The 17,627-nt window shown below is 39.9% G+C and overlaps 1 protein-coding gene across 1 annotated transcript in view; it reads right to left on the bottom strand.

Moving 5' to 3' along the window:
* TRERF1 (transcriptional regulating factor 1) overlaps window positions 1–17,627 on the bottom strand; it is a 274,217-nt gene that overhangs the window by 94,059 nt on the left and 162,531 nt on the right. The window contains 2 exon segments of the mRNA XM_033937927.1: window positions 15,414–15,653; window positions 16,149–16,299. Of these exon segments, the coding sequence (XP_033793818.1) occupies window positions 15,414–15,653; window positions 16,149–16,299 (391 nt within the window).

The raw sequence follows: 17,627 nt of genomic DNA, 5'->3' as shown, positions 1-17,627 counted from the left end.
CCAAATAGTCTGTGCTCAATGGTAAATCAGGGATGTGAGCAGCTAAACAGAGGACAGCTCGAAAAAATACAAAAGCAGGGTGGCTAGTAGAGAATAACACAGGGACAAATTTTTCCCCGTCTCCGCAGGAATTCAATATCCCTGTCCCCGCAAATTTTGTTGCTGTCCCTGTCCCATTCTTGTAAGCTCTGCCTTAACCACAGAAGCATCAAAAAAACTTATGATTTTAAAGTGTTTGAGGCTTGTGCAGATGAGGACGGAGCTTGCAGAAATAGGGCAGGGACAGGAAAAGAACTCACTGGGACGGGAAAATGAGTTCCCGAAGGGACGGGGAAAAATTCGTCCCCGTGTCATTCTCTAATGGCTAGCTAGGCATCCCTGAGGGCTGATCCTGCTAGCTGCAGATTTCTACAACGCGAGTCTGTGTCTTCTCCCAGGCAGAGGTCCCAACAATTGAGAACCTCTGGGCACCAAGCCTCCAACTGAACACTAAGAAAAATTTCTCAAAAATAATAAAACTACAGGGCAGAAACACTTCTGGGCAATTTGCTTGCAGAAAAGAAAACTGAGGGGGCAGGAGCAGCTTCCTGGGAAGGAGGCAGAGTTCAAAGATGATTGACCGCATTCTTAAAGCAACTTGCGGGTTCAGATGCATAACCCTACCTAGTATTCAGGACTACTAGACACATTGCACTTGAAAATGACATTATTTCTACTACCCACTCATTCTCCTTATTTGGCAGCTTGATCCCCCCTTGTAGCAGCACTATGAGACTACCACTAAGAGTCAGAGGCACCATTTTGAACCTAGATTGGTAACATGGAAAGATGGGCAGATGACAGGGTAATGGACGCTTTCTCCAATTAAACCAAATCCAAAGCATATGACTTTAATCTACCCATGTTCTAGCACTGGACACAGACAGGATATTTTAAGTGTTAGAGCCATGAAACAAAACATCCTTACAGTTGAAAAACAGCTTATGTTCTTCTAGATCTTTGTCCTGTGACATTGCCGCAGGTATAAAATAAGTACCTGTATATAATATGTAAACCACTGATTGTAACCACAGAAAGGAAGTATATCAAGTCCCCAATGGTTCACTGATGAGGTCTCGTACCTCGTCAAGGAAAAAAAAAGAGCATTTCTTTCATACAAACGTACGGGGAAAGGAGAAGCTAACATTGAATACAGGACCAGGTCTGCAGCAGTCAAAACAGCAGTCAGGGAGGCCAAACTTGCAGTGGAAGAAACTCTAGCAAAGAACATTAAGAAAGGGGACAAATCCTTCTTCAGGTATATTAGTGACAGGAAACAAAACACAAACGGGATAGTACGCCTTAGAACACCAGACGGGAATTACGTGGAAACAGATTCCGATAAAGCCAAACTACTGAATGAATACTTCTGCTCGGTCTTTACCTGCGAGGCACCAGGGCACGGGCCACATCTGGAAGCAATGTCAAGCGCGGAAGACCCATTTCAGAATTTTGAGTTCACACCAGCTGATGTCTACAGCGAACTGTCAAGACTCAAGGTGTGCAAAGCCATGGGTCCAGACGAATTGCACCCAAGAGTGCTCAGAGAGCTGTGTGATGTCCTGGCGGAACCATTAGCCATGCTCTTCAATCTTTCCCTAAATACAGGGAGAGTCCCCCTGGACTGGAAAACAGCTAACGTTCCTCTGCATAAAAAGGGTTGCAGAGCAGAGGCTGCGAATTACAGACCAGTGAGTCTCACACCGATAGTGTGTAAACTCATGGAAACACTAATTAAACGTAAATTAGACACGATCTTAGATGAGGGGAATCTAAGGGATCCTAGTCAGCATGGATTCACTAAGGGTAGGTCATGCCAATCCAATCTCATCAGCTTCTTTGATTGGGTAACAGGAAAGCTAGACTCGGGAGAGTCTCTGGACATAGTGTACTTGGATTTCAGTAAGGCTTTTGACAGCGTTCCACACCGCAGGCTACTAAACAAGATGAAATCGATGGGGTTGGGCGAGACAATAACTGCATGGGTCAATGATTGGCTTAGTGGTAGACTTCAGAGGGTGGTGGTCAACGGCACCCTCTCTGAAACATCGGAAGTGACCAGCGGAGTGCCGCAGGGCTCAGTCCTGGGTCCACTCCTTTTTAACATATTCATAAGGGACTTGACACGAGGGCTGCAGGGTAAAGTAACATTATTCGCCGTAAGTGAAGGCTATTTGCAGGATAGTATGACACAGGACCTTCTTGCATTGGAAAACTGGTCCTCAACATGGCAGCTGGGCTTCAATGATAAGAAACGTAAGGTCATGCACCTCGGTAGCGGAAATCCATGCAGAACTTACACCTTAAATGGAGAAACATTGGCTAGGACCTCAGTAGAACGAGATTTGGGAGTAATCATCAGTGCAGACATGAAGACTGCCAAATAAGTAGAAAAGGCCTCATCCAAGGCAAGGTAAATGATGGGATGTATCAATAGAAGTTTCGTCAGCCGGAAACCAGAAGTCATAATGCCACTGTACAGGACCATGGTGAGACCTCATCTGGAATACTGTGTGCAATTCTGGAGGCCACATTACCGTAAAGACATGCTTAGAGTCGAGTCGGTTCAGCGGATGGCCACTAGGATGATCTCGGAGCTCAAGGGTCTCTCGTACGAAGAGAGACTGAACAGATTGCAGCTCTACACTCTAGAAGAACGCAGGGAGAGGGGGGACATGATTGAGACATTTAAATACATCCCAGGACGTGTCGAGGTGGAAGATGACATCCTCTTTCTCAAAGGACCCTTGGCCACAAGAGGGCATCCTTTTAAACTCAGAGGGGGGAAATTTAGTAGTGACACCAGGAAGTATTTCTTCACGGAAAGAGTGGTAGATCACTGGAACAAGCTTTCGGTGCAGGTGGTCGAGGCCACCAGCGTGCTTGACTTCAAGAATAAATGGGACATCTACGTGGGATCCCTACGAAGGTCGAGTTAAGGAACTGGGTCATTAGCATTCAGACTTATTGGGGTGTGTCAGTAGAGTGGGCAGACTTGATGGGCTATAGCCCTTTTCTGCCGTCATCGTTCTATGTTTCTATCATCCTTTCCTGCCTTCCTGTTTCCCCCTCCATCCACAGAAACTGTGGTGTTCCCCAAAGCATTATCCTCACCCCAATTCTTTTCAACCCACTTGCAATTCTTATTCAAATTTATAGGGAGTATGCCTTCCTATATGCAAATGACAATGAGCTTTTGCTCTCCACTGAACATAAAGACCCAAGTCCTTAATTTGCTGTCGATGAAGTCACCAATTGGCTATCTTACTACAAGCTTAAACTAAATTCACAAAAAAAATCAGAAGTCATTTGGTTCACCAGAAGAAAATACTGTCCTTCTTCACATGGGCATACCTATTCTTATCCAGGGCACTGTAAGCATACTTGGGATCTAGTATGACAGTTACTTTGTTTGGACTCCCAAGTGCTTTTTCCAATAAACAATAAATAACATTCTTTAGTCATCTGGAAAATTAATTCAGTCCAATCTTTCCATGAGACAAAGGATTAAGGCACACAATTCATCCACATGAATTTCACTGTCTCAAATACTTTGACTCCCTTGTCCCTTCTCCCTAACAATGTGCTCTGCCATTAAGTGCCTTCAGCTAATCACAGCTGTGACAACTCTTATGATTCAAAGAGGTCTGATCATGTCATCTTCTCTCCTGAAAGAACATCACTAGCTGCTTATCCTGTTTAGGATGAAATTCAATCAAGACTCTTATCCTGGTCTGTAGTACCAGCATTTTGGCCTACATAGGTACAGCCAGATCTACTTATCCTTTACAATCTTGCCCACTCCTTTAGATCCTCCAGGAGCAATTGCCTATTGATCCCTCTTGCCTATCAGGATCAGTGCTTTTTGCTCCCTAGTCTTGTCTTGAAGAACACCTTGCTCTATCAGTTAAGGGCCAAGAGTTGCTGCCCCAAATTTAAATTTGGTGTTAAGACCTAGCTATTCTTAATGGCCAAAAAACTCCAAAAACAAGAAAGGATGTCATTATACTGTATACAACCAAAAAACCTTCGTGGTACTGGGCTGTAGAAGCAGGAAAAAACCCGCACAGTGGAGCAAGAGCAAAGTGGCTATTCACTCCTCACCGCTTGCATGCTATCACCACAATCTCCAACAGGGCTCCCTGTTTCGCAAACAAGCTTCATCAGGGAATTGAGCTGGATAATTTACGCTTAATTCCCTGATGAAGCTTGTTTGTGAAACAGGGAGCCCTGCTGGAGATTGTGGTGATAGCATGAAAGCGATGAGGAGTGAATAGCCGCTTTGCTCTTTGCTCTTGCTCCACTGTGCGGGGTTTTTTCCTGCTTCTACAGCCCAGTACCACGAAGGCTACTATGAGTACTACTTTTTCAGATAAGTGTGATGCTATTTTGATACCTGTAGATGACAGTGATAATAAGTAATATTTTTCCACTTATCTTAGAGTTTTTTGACCAAGGATGTGTCTGCCCGTCTCAAAGTCAGTATTTTGAGATTGGTTTGTATACATGGAAAGTTATTTTTGGCACCCCTAGTAGACACTGAGGTCTTTTCTCCAACTTTATGTATGAATAGTGGTAGTGCTGGGTGAACAGTTGGATGTTTTTTGGTTGTATTCTCAATGGCCTACAGTGGTTACTGAAATGCAAACAAAAGGTTGATCCTTGATGCTCCACAAAAATGAAGTCTGGCAAGAACAAAAAACTGTGGAGAAGGTGATGTTCAAGATGCAGGCTTTATTAAAAATACAATTCAATAATCCACATAAAAATATCTAGGACCCAGAACGTTGGGGACTATGGACCGTGTTTCGACTATGCTGTCTTCCTCAGGGGTCCTATGGATGATAATGTGATGAATGTAATGGTGCAATATCAAATAAATTGATTACTGTTCAAGAAGTCTTGTTGGTAACTGTTAATATGTGAAGAGTGACTGGTGCCAAAAAGTGTAAATCTGTAATGCTGGCAAGTGATATATAGTGTGTAAATATGAAAGGCTGACAAGTGCTAGATGGTAAATAAATGTGTAGGAATGGTGCGTAGTGGTAACTGCCAAACAGAGTGCCGAAGATTCCGAAATGAAGAGCTATATAGTGAAATGACCGAGAGTGCTTATCTAATGTTGTTAAGATGCATAAGAGATGAAGCATGCCTAAAGATTAATAATAGCACAATTTGATTGTTTAGACTTTATATTTATGTTATCGAATAGAATGGTTTTAATCATTTTTATCATTCATGTATTTATACTATTTATGTTTCTGGATAGCATGGTTTCAGTTATTATTTTTATTCTTCATGCATGTATATTGTTTCACTATATTCTGAATGTTAATCAATTATGCATTTCATTGGCTTAACATCATTTCTCCCACTCAAATAGGTTAAATTCATTGGACCCTTGCACAGTAATCAATTTATTTGATATTGCGCCATTACATTCATCACATTATCATCCATAGGACCCCTGAGGAAGACAGCATAGTCGAAACACGGTTCATGTTGGGTCCTTAGTCCCCAACGTTCTGGGTCCTAGATATTTTTAGTTAGATTATTGAATTGTATTTTTAATAAAGTCTGCATCTTGAACATCACCTTCTCCACAGAGTTTTTTGTTCTCTACAGTGGTTACTTACTTATAAACTTTTATATATCCTCTCCTTTGTCAAAGCAATTCAAGATGGTGTACAATTGCAGATAACTAACATACAATAAAAAGGCACAAATTTTGCCTACATATATTAAGAAAGTACATATCTATGTAGAGCAGAGAAAAGCCAATTTTTCAAACCCTTCCTAAAATGCTACAGGGAGGATGTTTTTTAATACATCTGGAAGACCATTCCATCCTTCAGCTGCTTCAATTCTAAAAGCTTTTCTTCTCCACAAATACTTTCTTATAACATCCTTGCCAGGGAATACTAATAAATTCTTCTGAGAAGATCGAAGTGGATGACTAGGAGTGCATTGTTTCAACCAAGACCACAGAATTCTGGGAATTTTATCAGATAAAACTTTTAACAGCTAGGACCATCAGTTTGAAGATGTTAGATAAACCTTGGATTATTTCCAGGACTGGCTTGGCAGCTGCTTATTCTAACCTGTTACTTATCCTTAATGTTTCCTCTGTTTCTTTTATGACAGATTGTAATTTCCAGTCCCTCCATTCTATCTCAGCACAATTTTCTCATAATATCGTGATGACTGTATCTCATCTGTCTGTTGTTTATGTGTTCTAGTTCTGATGAATGTCCCCTTGGGTGGCTCATTCTGTATTATATCAAATGAATAAACTAAATTAAACTAAAAAGTACACAATACTTAACCCACAGTAGTCTACCTCAGGTTCTCTTTGCTGCTTTTGCACCATCTCACCACAAGAAGCCACTATCTTTCCCCTTTTCTCTCCCTCTATAACCTCTCTTTTTTTTTTCCTTTGCAGAAACCCCACCACCACCAGTTCTTATCACTTCATTCTCTGGTGTACCGCAAGGATCACCATTATTCATGATCCTCTACAACCTTTTCATGAGCTCACTAGGCCGAATCAAATTCAACAATGAATGCATATTCTCATACGCAGATGACATCCTTCTACTCATCCCAATTCATCTCGACACTAATTAAGTTTCAAGTTTATTAAAATTTGATTGATCGCTTTACATAAAATTCTAAGCGATTTACAATTAAAATAAGGGGAACACAAGTATTCATATAAAACATGACGAAAGACAAAAGATTTCAATTACGGATAAAATACAGACCTGGACTGCATCCAACAAACTCAAACTAAAAAGCAGACAAAACCAAAATTCCATGGTTTCACAACACTGTACACAAAATTCCTTCTGCTATAACTCTAACCTCAGGAGCCACACTATCAACAAGATGTCCATGGTCCTTGGAGTTATACTTGACTCTACCCTATCCTATGAATCTCAAGTATCCAACTTAAGGAAGAAAACCTTCTACAATATGAGAAGACTAAGACTAATCAGACCCTTTTATCAAGAGCACCACTTTGCTGTATTAATGCAAATGCTTATACTATCACAGCTGGATTACTGCAGCTCCCTCTATTTGGGTCTAAACTTCATTAGAGAATGATAGTGACAAAATTAATCATCATTCCCATCCCTGTGACTAACCATGGGAAAACATCTCCATGTCATTCTTTAAAGAGAGAGGGTAGAATCAGAGTATGAATGGGCACAACAACTGATCCTCAAGCCTTGCATTGAAGAATGCTGGTGTAAAAGGACCGAGGTTGAGATAGATACTAAAGAATAACATGGGATTGTTTCCCCATGGTTTATCCGTGGGAATGGGAACACTGATGAATTTTGTTACCAGGTCATTTTCTAAACTCCACACTCGTGAACTACAAATGATACAAAACATGGCGATTAGACTAATATTCAACTCAAAAAATTTGATTTTGTTTCGCCTTACTATAAGAACTTACACTGGCTACCTTTCAAAATTCATATAACCTCCAAACTATCCTGTATAATATTTCAAGTTTCAAGTTTATTTAGGAATTTTATAAACCACCTAATCGGTCATCTAGGCGGTGAACATTATGTTAAAAACATGTATGGGGTAACTATACATCCGTTAAACAATAATCATTGTTAAAAAACATTTTAAAACAATACAAAACAAACAGGAACAAAAAAAGGGAAAGAAGGGTAGAACTACAATTTATCAAGTAAAAGAGAGAACATATAGGGAAAGAACAATAAGGGAGGGAATAAAACTATGCAGCCCTATTTGCAAAAACAGCAGAGCTACTCATAAACCTATTCATCAATTATTGCCCAACTTCAACCAGAAAACTGAATCGCTTCAACTATTCATCTCTTCTCCCAAAGGAATTAAACACAAATGCATATTTGACTCGCTTTTCACTTATCTTGGCACCAAGACCTGGAACAACCTCCCAACTGACATTAGGATGGAAACATTCTACAACAGATTCCGAAAAATATTAAAAACTCTCTTCTTTGAGAGTGTTCACACTAGAGACAACTAACTCAATATGCTTAGTATCACTAAATTCCATACTTAACTCAAGTGTTATACCAGTACAGTCACTGAACCTCAATTCCTCCCTTCTCCATTACGCCCCTCATAACTCAGTTCGCTTCAAACTGCCATATATAGCCAACACATTCTATAATTCCTTGTATTGTAAGTCACCTTGAAACTAATTAGGCATAGTGCAACTCTGAAATACTGGATTAGATTAGTTATTCTAAGTAGGTAACTGTATTCAATAATCAATTACTTTCCTAAATGAGAAATTTAATTACTGTAACTACTTTAAACTGAGAAGTAACTGTAATTAATTACTTTTAAAGAGTAACTAGCACAACACTGAACATGGAGCCTGTTCTGCAGCTGTACTATGACATGACTACTCCCAGTGGCAAGATGAGCTAGCTCAAAGTTTGCTTAAGGCTAAATATAGAAAGACAGAATGAGGCAGTAAGATAACATAATATAGCATAACATAACTCTTTATTTATAGCCTGCAAAACCTTCCAGTTCGATGGTGGTAACATAGTAAGAGAACTGAACATTATCAGTGAAAATACAATGCGATTAAGAACATTTAATACATATAAGTATAAAACATCAATAGGAACATAATCATGTAAAGCAGGGTTGTCAAAGTCCCTCCTCGAGGTTCCACAATCCAGTCGGGTTTTCAGGATTTCCCCAATGAATATGCATGAGATCTATTTGCATGCACTGCTTTCATTGCTTGCTAATAGATCTCATGCATATTCATTGGTGAAATCCTGAAAACCCGACTGGATTGTGGCCCTCGAGGAAGGACTTTGACACCCCTGATGTAAAGCATGAAAATCAGTCCCCGAAAAAAATTTTCAAAACAAATACGTTTTTAACATTTTTCTAACATGTAAATAGGAAGAAATTCTGATTGCCCTTGAGCCACCTGATAAGCAATTGTACGTTCCAAGTACTTTTTATACAAACAACCTCTAATGGATGGAAAGGAAAAAAATCATAGAAGCATGCAACAAATGATTAGGTCCATTCAATAAAAAAAATTATCAGCTAAATAACTTGGAGCCAAACCATAAAGAACCTTATAACAAAAACAACCAAATAAAAAAACATTCTAACTATCAATGGAAGCCAATGTAATTGATGAAAGTATGGAGGAACATGGTCTGATTTATTCAGCTTATAAATCAGACGTACTGCAGTATTTTGAATTAAACTTAATCTGCAAAAATGTTTATATTACTCTGCAAAATAGACAATGTTACAATAATCCAATACCGATAATACCAGTGATTGAACCAGCAATTGAAAAGAAAAGTCACCAAAATATGACCTAATAGAACACAGCTTCCAAACTGTAAAAAATCCTTTGTGAGCCACAGGAGCTACTTGTGCTCCCATAGTAAGATTTCTATATACCTGTACTCCTAATATTTTTATGATAGAAACTATTGGATAATCAATGCCATTTAAAGATAGACTTGCCTCAGTTAATCTTATCTCTGCCCAATTTGTTTCCATTCATAATGCAGTAGACATATTTCTCTGATTTCCCTCTTCTCTTCTTTACAATTAAGGATCCTCTGTACTTATCCCCTGTATTCATGAGTTTTATTAAACTAAACTAAACTAAACCTTAGGTTTGTATACCGCGCCATCTCCACAAGCGTAGACCTTTGCTTCCATCAAACCCCCCTTGAAGACATTCCAAGCATTCATCATATTTCTCTGAAGTACAGGTACATGATCCTTTATCGGAAATTTGACACAAACTAGAAGTAGTCAATTTCCTTGATTTGACATACGCTGAAACCAACAGAGGTGCATGTGTTTCTCCTGTTTTCTGTGCAATTTAAGAGCTGCAGATTCCACTCAGGGTGGCAAATTTATGGTCTTATGATTCCAAAATCTGAAAAACTCCAGAAACCAAAATATGCCTGGACTCAAGGATTTCAAATAAAGGGTCTTGCACCTGTACTATCTAATGTTACTTCTGAGGCTACTCTCTTTGAACGTCATATCATGAACTGAAAAAATTATATCACTTTTAGATATCTATATATATCTATCATAACAATTCTCCCTCTTTCTTATAGAGTATACATATTGGGGCCCTTATGTCTCAATGCATATGACGTTTGGTGCAGGGCCTACACCATTTTCATAGTCTCCCTCTGGACCACCTCCATAACAGTACATAATACACTAGAGCAGTGGTTTTCAACCACCAGAGACAGGGCCGCCATCAGAAATTTCTGGGCCACTTACTGAGCAATCCTATTGGGCCCCCCACGCACCCCTTCCCCCCCCCCCCGACGCCCCTTCTTCCATGGGCCGAATACACACATACTTTTCTGCTAATGCTCCACCTAAGCCAGTCCCTTAAAATCTTCTCACGTCCATTGGGTGATTTGGCATAGAGGAGATATTCATAAAAAGAACGTCCGTCAAGATCTTTACTCATAGACTGTGCCATTTGCTTTAAATCATCTTCCATCATTAATTCAAATTGCACAATTTTTTCTCTGTCTTTGTCCTGAATGGCATCTGGCCACATTGCTGGATCCTTCCAGTCAACAAATTTATGAGCAGGTGCGGAGAACGCATTTTTAAACAAATGTAGTTTATCCTTGTACTCCTTATGTAATTTTAATCATCTATGGATATGTTTGTATGTTTATTGTTCAAATGGTTTTATTTATTTCCCCAAATTTATTTTTGTTATACGCATTGAAAATATTTGATATTGCGTTTAAATCAAAATCTCAATAAACTTGAAACTTGTGCCCATGAGATTGTGGGAGGGTTAAATACTCAAAACTTAGAAGACTAACAATTTACTTAAAGTTTTTGCTACGCCAGCTTTCTGGTATCTTTACATACAGTGGCGTACCTAGCATATGTAACACCCGGGGCCCATCATTTTTTGGCACCCCCCCATCTGTAAGAAAAATATGATTTTTAGTAACAAACCACACGTCACACATGAGTACCTAGGAAAAGGCAGCATCTTACATATTGCAGTGAGCAGTACATCAATACACCCATTGTAAAACTAAACAAGCCAGACCAATCAATCCTACACCGTCAATCCTAACAGAAAACCATGTCTTTCAAAAACACAGAACACAGAAAACACCTTCGCCTAGTATGGAATATGTCATCACAAACTAACCCCTCACTCTTTTACAAAACTGTAGTGTGGATTTTAGGAACAGTGGTAACAGCCCTGACGCTCATAGAATTCTGAGCATCAGAGCTGCTACCACCACGGTTGTCGCTAAAAAACGCTCCACAGTTTTGTAAAAGGGGGGATAAAATAGAAATACAGTTTCAATGCTCTAGCTCAGAGGTGTCCAAACTTTTTGAGCTTGTGAGCTACTTTAAAATGACCAAGTCAAAATGATCTACCAACAATAAAATTAAAAAACACAAAGCACACTATACGCTGAGAAAATGTTAATTATCATTACTATTCTGGGTTTTTTTCAAAGAGGTCAAGGCAGATGACTCTATGCATTGTCACCTCAGTAACAACCATACAAAAATAGACAAATATACCCTCCATCCTTTTTATTAAACCACAATAGCAGTTTTTAGCGCAGACATAGTGACCTCTCTAAGAGGAAACTGAGGTCTTTTCTCCATATAACTACATATTCTTATCTCTGGTCTGTATTTCTCCATAGTAGTGAGTGATTATTGGAATATATTTTGGTGGTGTAGTTTACTCTGAAACATTTGCTAATCAATGGATCACTCAGTTTTCTTAGATTGCTCTTCATTTTATTTCCTCCTGCAGGAGTCCACTCTATTGCAGATCATAGTATCATCTGCAAAGAGACAAAGTCTACCTACTAATCCCCAGAACGATTCCCAAAGCACTCTATTGATCTTATTCATTCAGAGTAATATAATTTCATTCAACCCCGCTGGATGCATCAGTATAAGATATAAATCTTCAATTATAAATAATTTAAGAATTTATGGAAGTTTGTCATAAAAAAATGGAAGACACTCCTTGGACAAAACCAATTTCATCTCGTTTTAGAGTAAGTATTGCATGACATGGTATGGTCTGTTTATGTTCCAGGTTTCATGAGTTGCTCCAGAGGTCTTAATCTCTCTGCAAGGGTAGCATTAACTAGGGTCACTTGAAATCTTACACATTCTCTAGAAAAACTCTTACATCACCTTCAAATTCATTGGATTACCTATGAAGAAAAATGGAGAAAGGGGTTTTGAACAAAAAAGAATTTGCCCTTAATCCTAAAAACCCCCAAACAGATCAATACTCAAAAGCCCATATCCAGCTAGCAGCACTTCATATTCAGGTAACTACTGCTGACCAGGATATTAAGAGAAACTATCCACACAGTGCCTCTGAATATCCATAAAGACTGATTCAGCATGATTCGAATAATGCCAGGAAAGAAAATAAACAGAACCAGGGCAGTCCCAAACATATCCAAATCGTAGCAATATTCAGTCCATTGTATAGGTAACAAAGGACAGAAAAAAAGGCTATCTAATGTTATCCAGATAAGCTATCTGAATAGTGGACTGATTACTGCTATCTGGATAAATTCTAGTGCTATCTGCATTATTCCAGAAATTCAGTGCCAGCCATTATCCAGATAGTGACATTGAATACCTGGATATTTTTTGACCACTACAGCTGACATTTAAAAAAATATATGTTGACTGCAGCAGCTGCATATTGACCTGAAAAATGTTAAGAACTTATAGCATTTAGAAAAATGATAAGTCGGCAGAAAGGGACCACTTGATCCAAAAAATAAAATTGTGGAACATGTACACAAACATGATTTAATGAGACGGAGTCTGCATGGGTTCAAGTAGAGGGAGATCTTGCCTCATCAATTTGCTTGACTTCTTTGAAGGTGTGAATAAACATGTGAATAAAGGTGAGCCGGTTGATATAGTGTATCTAGGTTTTCAGAAAGCTTTTGATAAAGTTGCTCACGAAAGGCTCCTAAGAAAATTAAAGTGTCATGGCAAAGTTCAGTTGTGGAATAGGAATTGGTTATTGGATAGAAAACCGAGGGTAGGGTTAAATGGCCATTTTTCTCAAAGGAGGAGAGTAAACAGTGGAGTGCCGCAGGGGTTTGTACTTGGACCGGTGCTATTTAACTTATTTGTAAATGATCTGAAAATTGGAACGACGAGTGAGGTGATTAAATTTGCAGATGACACTGGACTTCAAATTTGTTAAAACGCATGCAGATTGTGAAAAATTGCAGGTGGACCTTGGAAGACTGGGCATCCAAATGGCAGATGAAATTTAATGTGGACAAATACAAAGTGATGCACATTGGGAAGAATAACTTGAATCACAGTTACCGGATGCTAGGGTCCATCTTGGGGGTTAGCACCCAAGAAAAGGATCTGGGTATCATCATAGACAATATGATGAAACCTTCCGCCAAATGTGTGGTTGCGGCCACCAAAAAAGAAAACAGGATGCCAGGAATTATTAAAAAGGGATGGTTAACAAGACTAAGAATGTTATAATACCCCTATATCGCTCCATGGTGCGACCTCATCTGGAGGACTGCGTTCAATTCTGGTCTCCTTATCTCAAGAAAGATATAGTGGTGCTAGAAAAGGTTCAAAGAAGTACAACTAAGACGATAAAAGGGATGAAACTCCTCTCATATGAGGAAAGACTAAAACAGTTAGGGCTCTTCAGCTTGGAAAAGAAATGGTTGAAAGGAAATATGATTGAAGTCTACAAAAACCTAAGTGGAGTAGAATGGGTACAAGTGGATCAATTTTTCACTCTGTCAAAAATTACAAAAACTATGGGACACTAGATTAAGTTACAGGAAAATATTTTTAAAACCAATAGAAGGAAATTTTTGCTCATTCAGAGAATAATTAAGCTCTGGAACGTAATGCCAGAGGCTGTGGTAAGAGCGGAGAGCATAGCTGGTTTTAAGAAAGGTTTGGACAAGTTCCTGGAGGAAAAGTCATTAGTCATTTATTGAGAAAGATATGGGGGAAGCCACTGCTTGCCCTGAATTCGGTAGCATGGAATATTGCTACTCCTTGGGTTTTGGCCAGGTATTAGTGACCTGGATTGGCTACCATGAGAATGGGCTACTAGGCTTGATGGACCATTGGTCTGACCCAGTAAGGCAGTTCTTATGTCTGCCTATTTATGGCTTCCTAATATGGGTCTGGTTGGACTATTATTGTAATCTATTTTTGTGTTTTTATGATTTTGTTGTAAAGTAAATAAATCATTTTCAGGACATCTTATCCACACTTTGTGTTCCTAATATGCTACCACAGGCCTGTATCTTTGGTCGTCTTCCCCCTTCCACCATTAAAGTTATGTGCTTGAGTTTCTCCACCATTTTGACTCTTAAAATCCCCACTAGAAGTTTGTTCCAAGTAACTACCACTTTCTCAGTGAAAACATATTTTCTCATATCCCTTTTGATTTTCTCTCCTATCAGTATCTATATTTGTGGAGGGTTATTTTATAAATTGTTCACCTATAGTATGTGAATTGTCCAGACAAATGATGATATTCTACCTATTTTATATAGGCTAGCAGTAAATATCACAAATATTTCCATACCATTTAAATTTTGTTTTAAAGTGGTAATAAAAATATTTGTGATGATTACTGGAAGAATTCTTTAAAGAATTTTGTTTACAGTATTGCTTCCTTCTGAATGTTTGGTGTGTAAAAATAAAGCCAACTTAAGTGTTTATATGCCTCTAAAAAGTCACCTAGAACTATCCAAAACAGCACACACATTCTCTCACACCTACTCCAAAGGAATAAATGAAAAGGAATATTGCTACCCAATCTTCTAGGACTAAGGGCTCCTTTTACTAAGCTGCGTTAGGGCATTAACGCGCAGAATAGCGTGCGCTAGGCCTTAACACCAGCACTGAGCCGGCGTTAGTTCTAGCCGTGAAGCGCACGGTAATATCCTGCGTGTGCTAAAAACGCTAGCGCACCTTCGTAAAAGGAGCCCTAAGTTTACGAAAGCAGACCATATTCAGATTACTTTTAATCAAAAATGCTTGAAATATCGGAAAAAGCTCTCTCACATGCTATTTGCTACGATATTTGTTGTATTAAATAGTTATTTAAAAGCATTTGAACTATCGGCTGGATTTCATTTTTTTACTGTTTAGTTTTCAAAGGAAAAAAAAAAAAAAAAAAAGGCACTCATTTCTGGAGCTACTGCGTGACATTTTCTGGAACCTCTCTCAAACCATGATCCCACTAAAAAACCAAAGGCTGTTAAGAGAGCATAGCAGCAGGGATAGAAGCAAGAGGAGGCAGCACTCACAGAAGAGGCGCAGGGGCTGGCCACTTTAGGAGAGTGGGGTGGAGAATAAGTCATCCTTGAAAGAACAGGCATCTCGTCATCAGACACTGAGCTGGCAGGCTGCTCTTTGACGATGCTGCTGTTGACTTGCAGGATGGGCTCAGGCGGCAGAAGCTTTACAGGCACAGACACAGGTATGACGATAGGGGTAAGACTATCCAACTCTTTAGTCTCCTGCTGCTGCTTCGTTTCTGCTTCATCCTGTACAGACAATTAAAGGCTTTCAGCCTTGGTCAGCAAGAGTTTTCTTTCCTTTGTAAGTACTATTAAAATGTATTAGCAGCTTGAAGAAAGCCACAGTGGTTTAAAAGCAGAGTTCATATTAGTTTTCAAGAAAGTACACGCCAAAGGCAAGTTAAACATGAATTATACAAGGGCTTCAGCCCTGCTACAGTCCCACATTTAATAACTAGCCAATTTTGCAAACCATGGGTTATCTTTTCCAATTCAATCAAGCCTACAACATATGCCTCCATTTAATAGTGTTTAACCCATATACAGTATAATTCAGTCTGGATTGAACAAGAAACAAACAAAATTACTCAGATTTGTATTCTTTTGAATGTCAAACTAAAATATAGAACCACCAAACTGTATCTGTAAAATCGAATTACTTTTTGCAGCAAAGCCAAGCAAAGCAGTGGGCATTTAGATGGACACAGGAATACAAAGAACATTGCTCATGCTGAATGTTACCTGCTTCAACTGAGGAGATGCTCGCATTCCCCCATGAGACCTCATGTGGCCATTAAGAGCAGGCAGACTCTTAAATTCCTTGTAGCACACGGAACAAGTCATCTTGCTCTTTGCATCTGATCGTTCAGGAAATGCCTCTTTCTGCAGATCCCTGTTTGTACAGAGAAAGAAACGTCACTGAAATCCTAGGCTCTCAAAACATTCCAGCTTTATCTTTTAAGCTGAAATCGGAACAATCCTTGGCATGAATTGTTGATCAAAGATCTTATCAGGGACAATTCACTTTTCATGTGAATTACAGGCCAGTTTTTATTTATCCAAATGGAAGTTTTGATGGAGACACAGTTGATTGTGATGCTATTTCTCCATCAGCAATGAGATGCAATTCTGTTCAAACTAGAGCACACCCAGGTGAAAACTCCGATGCTTCTGGATTCTATCTTCGGTGCCTAAGCAGAATTAGAGCTATAAATGCATATGGGCTCTCAAACTATCTTTATTCCTTTTAATGTTAGCAATACATACAGCACAACAGCTAACAATAACTTCTGACACAGGCATCCCTCTAAAGAACAGTTACAAAATGCAGAGAAATGGCCTAGGTTAAAGGACATAGAGGAGTCAATTAGAAATGTAAAGAAAATGTAACATACCGTATATACTCGAATATAGGATGAGATTTTTGGGCCAAAAAAATGGCCCCAAAATGGGGGTCTCATCCTATATTCGGGTCATCCCCCAATGACCACCCAACACCCTCCTGGACTTCCTGCAGGCCTGCCATTAGGCTGGGACAGGAGGGATCCCTCCTGTCTCCTGTCCCAGCCGACACTAACAATTACCATCCTCCCTCCCTCGCGTACCTTTTCCTTGGTGGTCTAGCGTGTATCTCGCGCAGAACTCCTCCTGCCGATTTTGACGCTAGTAGTCAGAGGCGCACACAGGCCAGCACGCAGGAGCGAGCATTTTGTGCTCCCGGCTGGCCCTGCACTGCTGCTTGATAGGCTGCTGCCAGTTCTCACGGCTCCTGCGTGCCAGCCTGTGTGCGCCACCAACTACTAGCGTCAAAATCGGCAGAAGTAGTTCAGCGCGGGATACACGCTGGACCACCAGGGAAAAGGCATGGGAGGGAGGGTGGTAATTGTTAGTGTCAGCCAGGACAGGAGACGAGAGGGATCCCTCCTGTCCCAACCTACCACTAGGTGGTTTCAGTTAAGGGGAAGGGTTAATCTGCTGGCTGGGTTGGAGAGCAGAGGGGAGTACAGGACAATTAAGCCATTGTGACATCACTGATGAGGTTGGCTCTTTTTGGTGGGAAGAGGGTATAGGGAAGGAAGGTGAGACAGGGTGCAAAGCCTGGCAGGGAGGGGGGGGACAGTGTTCAGAGCCTGACAGGGAAGGGGGCTTGGTTCAGAGCCTTGTTAGGGAATGGGACTGAGTGCAGAGCCTTGCAGGGCAGGGAGGGAAGGGGGCTGGATG

The sequence above is a fragment of the Geotrypetes seraphini genome, chromosome 3 (assembly GCF_902459505.1).
Source record: "Geotrypetes seraphini chromosome 3, aGeoSer1.1, whole genome shotgun sequence".
Taxonomy (NCBI): Eukaryota; Metazoa; Chordata; class Amphibia; order Gymnophiona; family Dermophiidae; genus Geotrypetes; species Geotrypetes seraphini.
Note: the sequence above shows the minus strand (reverse complement) of the source record. Positions and strands in the feature narration are given on the sequence as shown.